Source organism: Etheostoma cragini, chromosome 17 (assembly GCF_013103735.1).
Source record: "Etheostoma cragini isolate CJK2018 chromosome 17, CSU_Ecrag_1.0, whole genome shotgun sequence".
NCBI classification, from domain to species: Eukaryota; Metazoa; Chordata; class Actinopteri; order Perciformes; family Percidae; genus Etheostoma; species Etheostoma cragini.
In genome coordinates, this window is record NC_048423.1 from 25,610,586 (window position 1) to 25,620,841 (window position 10,256).

The window sequence follows — 10,256 nt, forward strand, 5'->3', positions numbered from 1 at the left end:
TTAGAAATTAAGTGTTAACGAGCAGTTGGACAGGTGTACCTAATAAAGTGGCCGGTGAGTGTATATATATATATAAAAAACACATCCCTGTAAAGAAGTGTTACAGTGGATGGGACACACTAATGCTCAGGGAACTGCCTTTCTCCTTGCAGAAACAAAGCCTTCTGTACCCTGCAGGAAGCCCTGAAGTGTAACTATGAACACTGGCAGATCTGGGAGAACTTTATCGCTGTGAGCACGGACGTCGGGGCGTTTGCTGAAGCCATCCATGCCTACCATCGCCTAATGGACCTCAGGGAAAACTACAAGGACATCCAGGTAAAAGACTACTTTAAAAAGATTCCCATGCAGTTACCAATATTAAAGTATTGTAATTTGATTACTTTCCAAATATGCAACTAAAGATGACTTTTACTTAAACCTTATATCCACGTGTTTATTATTTGAGATGAAAAAACAATGTAACCTTAGAAAATATTTTTATTTTTAAGAGAGTTTTAGCATAAAAATATGTTTTTTTTTATGTCTGTTTCTGCCCTTGAGACTCTACTTTATACAGAGCTTTAAACCGACGATCTTCTGAACATTAATGAATGAATGACCATGAAATTTGATCTAAGGTACCCATCACTAATTCAAATAATCCAGTTTAATTTAGAAAGATGCAGATTAGAGAGCTCCCCTGTCTTCTACTGGTCTTGTTTTGTTTCTGTAGTAGTTCCGTAGTACTTTACCTATGGCTTAGGTACTCACAGGGTGCATCATCTCTCCCTGGAGGCCCAGGACAAGGCAGCCCTCTCTCCCGTTTCTTGTTTTGCTTATGACTTGAACCTGTAGCCAATCAGACACAGTCGTTGATTAAACCAATCCAATAGTTTGGTCACCAACACTTCCTTGTTTTATATGCAGATGACATTTTAGATTGATCTATTACTGAAACCTCTATAATCCATGCTTTCCAGTTTGGTCTTTTTAGAGATCCAGTATGTTAGGGAAACCTTAGACACCAAATCAGCATTAATGCAGGTCGAAGAGGCCCCACTCTCCGACCTCACAGGCTTAATTCTTTGGGTACTCGGCTCACATTCTGGCATTTCATTCTAACCTAACAGCAGTGAACGTTGACGGTCAGATGACAGACAGCAGTAATGGAAAATGTCTCTGTATCTAAGAGCACTGCATGCATTGCTGTTTCTGATCTCTCGTGTATATTTCTATCCCGATGTCGATGTTTGACATCACTGTGCAGCTGTCCTCTCTCCTGTCTTCCTCAGGGAAACAAACCTATCAAAACATCACATAAAAGCAGTCTCTTCATTTCAAATGACTATTCCATTTTTACCCTTCTATTTTTACCAATATTTATCTTGCACCTTTCAATGGTGTTTTGCATAAAATATCCTCCTTTAACTACATAATCAGACGTCAGTCCCATTTCTGCCGTATTCTCTTCATATTTCTCTGTCCTGGGGTTGGAGCGTTGGAGCCGTGGTGAAGGAGAGATGATGCCAGAGGATGCCATGAATCCTCTCGGGGTAATGTGCACAGGGCGCTGACTCCAGTTCTTTAGCTGATAGATTTCAGAAGAGCTGAGGGTCACATGACAAACACACACACACACACACACACACAAAAACAAACACATCCCTTGAGAAAGAAGAGCACTTTCTACCTTCTCCATTGTTATGATTGCAAAGTGAACTTGACAATGACCTTCAATAAAAATTCTCATTCATGTTATTTTCTCTTTTTTCTTCAACCGAGGTTATAACTTTTCCATTTAATTTCTTTAACTGGATCCAGCAGGAATCTGAATAGGTCATCCCTTCAGTTTTCACCTCATTGATAGACAGCATCAAACGGAGTTCTATTTCTGGATTTAATCTCCCTCTCATCACAGTCGATGTCCCATCAAAAAGACACTGTGGCAGGTATTGGCCTGCGTGTGTTGGTATTTACAGCCTTGTTTGTCTTTGGAGGAGCCGGTCTCCAGCAGGCTGTGTTCAGGTGGAAAGAGATGTGAAAGATGTGGCGGTGACAAAATCTCCCATAATTACCATAAACCACAGAGACCTGGGAGTGATAATTAGCAGTCTCACGCCAGTGCCATTATGAGTTCCAGTGTTTGTGCAAATGAAACCCATAAACCCAGTAAGTTTCCACCCTGCTGCTTTGTCATTGGATTCTTTGGCAGTTTGAGGCAATGCTGCTTTGATTAACAGTAATTAAATGATCCACAAGGTTGGTGGTTCAATCCCTGGTTCCTCTTGCCACATGTCGTAGTGTCCCTGAGCAAGACAGGGAACCCTGGACGCTGAATGTGGCTGTCTACTGCTCCTAAGGCTCTTTATACTTTGTACTGTACGATTTTATGTGACCAATGATAAAGTTTCTTCTAGAATTGCATGTGATATTCCAACCCGAGCCATGACATCCCATATAATGATGCTGAGGCTCGATGAATTGGGATTTCTCTTTGAACTCAAGGGCGTTGTTGATGTATGCATTGGTTTGTCCCCATGGCAGATTGTGCAGATCCTGGTCCGAGCAGTTGTTGAGAACGTGACCGACAGCCAGGGGGAGCAGGCGGCGACGCTCAGCTTCAAACTGAAGGAGCTGCTGGGCCGGATCACTTCCCGCCACAGCAGTGACTGTGAGATATGGCAGCAGTACGCTAAGCTGTACGGAGACGGACGCAGCTCCAACCCAGAGGACAATGAAAAGGTTGATGCCAATATTATTCATATTTACTATTGTTCTGAGATGAATTGTCCCAACCAGGTTGTTTCCACATGCTGCTTGAGTCCTAGCCAGCTGAACTACCCAATAATCACATCCCAGGGCAAAGAGAGACCAACTAAAGCCATGACTGCATTTGACTTGTGTGTAAAAGCAGGGTGATTGTGTGCTTTCCCAGGCTCTCCAGTTCCTGTCCAAGGCTCATCGCTGCAAGCTTCAGGCTGGGGGCTGGGAGAAGGATGCTGGTCTCTTCAAGGAGGTGGTCCTAAGAGCCATCAACATGGGGGAAGGTAATAGCCCTGCCACTTTTACACTCTCCCTTATGCCATGTTGATGCCTTCCATTACCACAGTAACTTGTTGAATATTGGAATCAGGATTTTTAGCCTTCATTATCAATATTGAGTCTACTGACTAACCAGGATGCCAATCCACTCATTCTGTCTTCTGAGAGTCTAATCCACTCCCAAACGCAATGTCTAATTCAGCCCGGCCCTGACATACCGTCCAGCGGTCAGCCCTCGTGTGTGTGTGTGTGTGTGTGTGTGTGTGTGTGTGTGTGTGTGTGTGTGTGTGTGTGTGTGTGTGTGTGTGTGTGTGTGTGTGTGTGTGTGTGTGTGTGTGTGTGTGTGTGTGTGTGGTGGTACCAAAAACGTACCAGGTGCTAGCCACAACTTCTGTTCTTGGAAAACCAAAAGAAAACTGGGTTGTGCCGTGTGTGCAGCACACTTGTGCTGTTTATGTTGTGATAGCCAGGAAAGAGGATGAAATTAAAACAGCTGTGTCAGTTATGTAATACTCCTAAATGCTCAAATGTGGTGTGACAGTACCAAGCTACCGTGTCATTCACTGTTAGGTTTTGAAATGTACGGTACAACTGAAAAAGTGAAACAAAGGGAGTTCAAATGTGGGACAACACAGACACTAAAGCCTCTACTCCATTCTCTGGGTGTGTTTCTCAGTGACCATCAGCTGCTGTAAGAAGAAGAGTAATCCATCAGAAGCTCTTCAGATGCTCTCCTCCACCCGCCTCAGCCTGAAGAGTCTTGCCACAAAAGCTAAGGTAAGCTCGGGGTTAATCACAGTCCACTGCTGCACCCTCACCCAACCCATTCCATTCAGAGGGACTCCATGCCATGATGAAACCAGTAAAACGATATTTATTCATACATTTTTTTTTTTATTTCTATACATGATTTATTGTTTTCTCACTGTGTGACTCATGTGCCTTAAAAGAAGGGTGCATACAAAGTGAAACTGTATTTAGTGGTGACTGCTATGTAATGTCTAGTTTGGGTACTAATGAAAACCAGGATGTGAAGAAGCTGAGACAGCAGGTATCATGTCCATCGGCTGACCAATGGTAGAGTCTGACTGGTTGCTCAGCTCGCACTGAACCGGAGCTCCTGAGGGATTTAGCACTCAGTCAGTGCTCCACTGCTATCTGGCTACAACATATTGGGATGGCTTAGGATGAGTTTGTCAGTGGATAGAATCATCACTTCATCAGATTCTCACTAGCCTCTTTAAAAGCAAAATGGTGCAGAATGAGTTCTCGGAAACAGACTTTCATATGAACATTATTCTGCCTTTGGTTTTATGGAGGGAGGTCAGTGACATTTTCTGCTTTGCCTGAAGAAAGGGGAGAACTAAAACGGCGCACGGCAATGCCAAACATATGTTTGAGCTAATTTAGAAAGTGTTTCTATTACAGTTTGTCCACCAGAGAGAGTCTGTAAAATGTCCTGAACCCAAAGTGCAATCATTAGTCCTTCTTTTTCTTCGCATTTTCTGTTCCAGCAAATGCACACAGATGTGTCCACGGGTCAGATCCACGGCGAGCTGCAGGACGCCGTCGCTGCTCTGGAGCAGCTGCTCACAGAGCTGCAAGAGCTGGGGGGGGCGCTGCGGGGCCAATCACAGTGAGCTGGATGCTGCGGGGCCAATCACAGTGAGCTGGATGCTGCAGGGCCAATCACAGTGAGCTGGATGCTGCAGGGCCAATCACAGTGAGCTGGATGCTGCAGACTAATCACAGTGAGCTGACACTGCAGGCCAATCACAGTGAGCTGGACGCTGCAGACTAATCACAGTGAGCTGACACTGCAGGCCAATCACAGTGAGCTGGACGCTGTCACAGCCGATCACAGTGACCTGGACCCTGTCACAGCCGATCACAGTGACCTGGACGCTGTCACAGCTAATCCCAGTGACCTGGACTCTGTCGCAGCTAATCACAGTGAGCTGGACAATGCAAGCCAATCACAGTAAGCTGGGCGCTGTCATAGCCAATCACAGTGAGCTGGATGCTGCTCAACCAGAGACTAACTAACCAAATAGAGATTCAGCTGCAGTTTGCCCTATGTAAATCAAGGTTTTTCCATGTGAGCACTGAGAATAACAGATAATGCTTGAAATGGAAAGCCAAAGGTCTCCATTTGTAATTGTGATGTTTTTATACCTCTATATCCACATTGGAATGGAAACAATGACTGTAAGGCATCAAATAATAAAGTAATGTTTCAAATATGGAATGCTCGCTTTGTTTTTGTTGCATTAGGACATCGATTGAGATCATTTCTTTATTACAAGACGAACTTGAGGAACGTAATATACAATATAGAGTTGGTGTCGATGTTGTAGCGTGTCATCTGCTAAAGCTTACATTACTGATGCACTCTGCAGGGTACCAGTCTCTTGTGGTGTTAGAACTGTCAATCATCTTCTATAATTCCATCTTCGGAGCCTCCAACTGAGCTGGAAGACGTAGATGTGACGTGAGCAACCTGTCTGAAAGTTGGAAGTCTTCTGGTAGCTGTGCAAGACAAATCTCAATCATTCCCAATCAGCAGAGACGGAGATAACACAGGCACAAGCTAATTACTGATAATTAACATGCTAGTTAACATTAACATAGGCACAAGCTAATTACTGATAAATAACATGCTAGTTAACATTAACATAGGCACAAGCTAATAACTGATAAATAACATGCTAGTTAACATTAACATAGGCACAAGCTAATTACTGATAAATAACATGCTAGTTAACATTAAAATAGGCACAAGCTAATTACCGATAAATAACATGCTAGTTAACATTAACATAGGCACAAGCTAATAACTGATTAGCATGCTAGTTAACATTAACATAGACACAGGCTAATTACTGCTGACTACCATGCTAGTTAACATTAACATAGGCACAGGCTAATTACTGCTAACTAACATGCTAGTTAACATTAACACAGAATCAGGCTAATTACTGCTAACATGCTAGTTAACATTAACACAGGAACAGGCTAATTACTGCTAACTGACATGCTAGTTAACATTAACATAGAATCAGGCTAATTGCTGCAAACATGCTAGTTAACATTAACACAGGAATAGGCTAATTACTGCTAACTGACATGCTAGTTAACATTAGTAGGCTAATTAAACTTAAACAGCTAATGGCAATCCAAACCGAGTATCTCCTGACAATACGGTGATTTGTCAACAATGAGACAATAAGTTGCCTGGTTGTGACACAAAGGTTAGCCTATTTTATAAAAGAAACATCTGCTACGGAGCCATAACGTAAGTTACAAGGTAATTGAGCCTTTTATACATTTTTGTGTTTTGTAAAAATGAATGGCGGTCAATGGGATGCTAACGACAGTTGATGGCTTCGTAGCATTAAAATGGCGCCATGGGAGCTCAGGTTAGAGAGGAGAGGCTTATCCCCTTGCGTGGAACAGGTGTTAAAGGTTAACTAAAGACAAGTGCCCAAATGCACATTCACATCTGGATTTAACCCAGTCCCACAGCTACCTCTGCCATGAGCTCTCCGTTGTACACACGTCTGGTACTCTGAGCACCAGAGGGCACACTCTGGGAGCTCATTTCCCCAGAGATGGTATGTGATGGATGGTATGTGAGTTGTACACACACACACACACACACACACACACACAGTTAGTGAACGGAGGATCCCACGATCTTCCCACCAGTTTATTTCCTCACCCAGCAGGACATGACCTTGGCATTGCTCAGGTTTTAATCTCCTGTTGTTGGTGTTTTATATATATTTATATATTTTGCCTGGTCCATGCTATCACAGCACACAGAGCCTCTGCTTGGAACGGACAGCTTATTGGAGCAGCCTGAGAAGGATGGAAAGGACACATTTAAGATGAGGATTTGGCAGTTACCATGGAAGGGATTGGAGTGCAATGTGCAGCTTCCAGGTACTGCACGTTGAGTACATATTAATACTTCAAGGCACTAGTTAGGGTTTTCTTATGCTTCAGATGAGCCGTGGAAGAGTACTAGTGCTCCTCGACGCAGGGGGCCCGGGTTCGAGTCCAGCCTGCGGCCCTTTGCTGCATGTCTCTTCCCCTCTCTCTCTCCCCTTTCACATCTTCGGCTGTACTCTCTGACTAATAAAGGGATAACACCCCGAAAAAAAAACTTAAAAATAAAAAAAAAAGCCTCCCATTTTGAAACTGGAAGAGATTAAAACAATTCTGCCAGTCAAATATGTGTTTGATGACATCATCATCTCAGCTGGACTTGGAGCCGTTATTTTGTTGCTAGGTTACTTTATTATAAAACTGCAGATAATAAACTACATGTGTTTAGTGTTTGGGAATCTTAATGAGGAAAGGAACTAGTATCTAAAGTAACTGGTAACTAAAGCTGTCAAATGAATGTAGTGGAGTTACTAGTAACTAAAGTAACTAGTAACTAAAGCTGTCTCACGGTCAGTAGTGACTAATGTCCTTAACGAGACCCAGAGGACAGCTTTAATAGAAGCAGTAGTGTAGTACTAATACAGTAGCACATAGTATACATCAATTTAGCATGAGATAGTAGTGCAGTGAACCTAAGAAATATTAAATGGGGCTCATTCCCCCAAACATCTGTATAAATAAAACAACCGGATCAAAAAGATTGTAACATAGTAATCCATGTTTTAGGTTTCCTGTTTCAACCATGTTTGTCCTTGATGAAAGCAGTCTCTGTGTGGATGAATACACTCTCTTGGCCTGGATTAGAAAACATGACATCATGGCTGCAGCCCTCGTCGGAGCCTTGCCCGGTCCTTCCCCACAGACTCTCTCCCAAGGAAACAGTTCCACAGTCAGTCTCTCTAGGTTCTGCTTACCACCCCCCTTCATGGGCCCACATTCAGCAGCAGATCTGTCTGACCCGTGTATTACCATCAAACAAACAAAAAGACTAAGTATTTTGGGTTGGGGAAACCAAAATGAGCACATATTACATCATTAATCAGATGAAGTCCACTACGTTAGTGAAATGAGACTCATGTGGAATCAATTCATTTTTACCACGATACACCCCCAGTTGTGCCTAGTCGGTGGCATGTGGAGGTGTGAGGTTGCAGCCGATCCGAGATGCAGACATTTGAGAAAAGGAAATGTTTGGTAGCAAGGTAAGGTAAGATAATGTTTTGAGCAAGATTAAGATATGGTTTTGTATCGCAGAAAGGAACACCTTTTGGACATTTTGGAAAATGTCTTTAGTAAGTGGCATGCAGTGTCTGAAATTCTCTCTCTTACTGTCTCTATTATTACTACTACTACTGGGGGTCCAGAGGTTACCGTGCCAACAGCAAGATTGTCGCCATATATCAAGATCACGCAAGACTGGCGGGATCACATATACACATGAAAATCCATCTTGTAATAGACAGACGGTTCATCCAATCACCTGCCAGGTACTTTTGACAGTGCCTGGCCTTTTTACAATAGTTTCCAATGTCGGCTTCCCCGATGGTTCTGTTATGTAGTTATGTGTCACAAACCATCCATGTATTTATGACTCATTCCTTTAGCATTACAAAGTCCTGGTGGTTAAATGTAACATAGTAGATTTTCTCTAGTACTTAAGTGTACCTAGTAACATTTCACAATGAACTGGACTGGACTGATAACACCAATGCCCTCTACAAGAAGGGCCAGAGTCCTCCATCTGCTTCGAAGTGTGCAGGACTCTCCTCAGGACTTTTTATGACTCTGTGGTGGCCTCTGCCATCCTTTATGCTGTGGTCTGCTGGAGGGGGGGCAGCTCGGACCGGGACAGGAGCAGACTCAATAGACTGATCAGGAGAGCGAGCTCTGTCCTGGACTGTCCTCTGGACCCCGTAGAGAAAGTGGGGGAGAGAAGGATGTTAGCTAAGCTGACATCCATCATGGACAACACCTCACACCCCCTACATGACACTGTGGGGTCCCTGAGCTGCTCCTTCAGCAGCATACTGAATAAAGTATAATCTAATCTAATGTAATAGTCATGCTAACATTTGCTTCTAATGGTACGGTAAAACCACAGAAATGTTAGTTTTCTAGCCTCTGCCAATCCTGTCATGTTTTGATTAATGCTGCACTGCATGCTTAATACGGTAAATGATTCAAAGCATATTTTACGGGCTCTGTGGGAGATAATGGTCCCGGGTTAGAACAGACGTTCCATACAACATGTTACTCTCCAAGGAATTGAGGACCCAAAAGCAGAGATTACGTAGGCGGGCGAGAGAGAGTTCATACGAGGATTTATTCACAAAAAACAAGGAACACACGAAGGGATTCAAATATGCATAAAAAAAAAAAAAACTCAAAAAATCCAAATATCCCTAACAGTCCAAAACAAAAGGAAGAAAAAAAAAAACAGGAACACAAAAACAGGAGTACAGAGACAGGGAAAAGTCACAGCCAAATAGTGATTGCAAGGAAGCGTCCAAAGCTGACTGGAGCAAACGAACCGAACACACCAAAGGATCTGACGAGAGACGATGGGAGACAGTGGGCGTTTCTCAATCTGTGTTCTTCTATGGACTTGTGTTCTTGTGTTCCTTTGAAACGTCATGTTTGGTGGCCAAAGTACTGAACCAATACACAAGTTAGCATTTCGCCAAGAACACGGATATCCCAGCATTCAATTCGGGTGTAAAGTGCGTATGGTTTCCGGTACACAGATTTTCACAATTTACGTCAATTATTAATTCAATAAATTCATTTTTAGGATGTTTTAAGGCGAGAAATCAGCTGTGTGGATTTTGAATATAAGCAGTTCAACAAAAATTTATGGTGAATTAAAAAAGCCTTCGGAGTTGGAAAGGTCCGCAAACGCCGGCAGGCCTAGCGAGCTCGCCAGCTGGGAATGACTCTTGCGAGCCGGTCAGTCAGTCACCTCACAGACCACTCTGGCCCCACATTTATACAGACCACTCTGGCCCCACATTTAGACAGACCACTCTGGCCCCACATTTAGACAGACCACTCTGGTCCCACATCTAGACAGACCCCTCTGGCCCAGCATTTAGACAACACCCCTCTGGCCCCACATTTAGACAGACCACTGCAGCAACAACAATGGAAAAGGAAAGCCAGGTCCACAATTGTAAGATATTTAAAACTATATTTACCGCTGTTGTTTTATATATACAGTGGGTACGGAAAGTATTCAGACCCCTTTAAATTTTTCACTCTTTGTTTCATTGCAGCCATTTTCC

General features: G+C 43.2%; 1 protein-coding gene across 1 annotated transcript in view; it reads left to right on the forward strand.

Moving 5' to 3' along the window:
* ttc27 (tetratricopeptide repeat domain 27) overlaps positions 1-4,804 on the forward strand; it is a 55,700-nt gene extending 50,896 nt beyond the window's left edge. Inside the window, exons 15-19 of the mRNA XM_034898554.1 lie at positions 153-318; positions 2,527-2,724; positions 2,918-3,029; positions 3,701-3,801; positions 4,539-4,804. Coding sequence (XP_034754445.1) covers positions 153-318; positions 2,527-2,724; positions 2,918-3,029; positions 3,701-3,801; positions 4,539-4,664 — 703 coding nt within the window. The 3' untranslated portion in view covers positions 4,665-4,804. The remainder of the gene's footprint in view (positions 1-152; positions 319-2,526; positions 2,725-2,917; positions 3,030-3,700; positions 3,802-4,538) is intronic.
* The last annotated feature ends 5,452 nt before the right edge of the window (positions 4,805-10,256 follow it).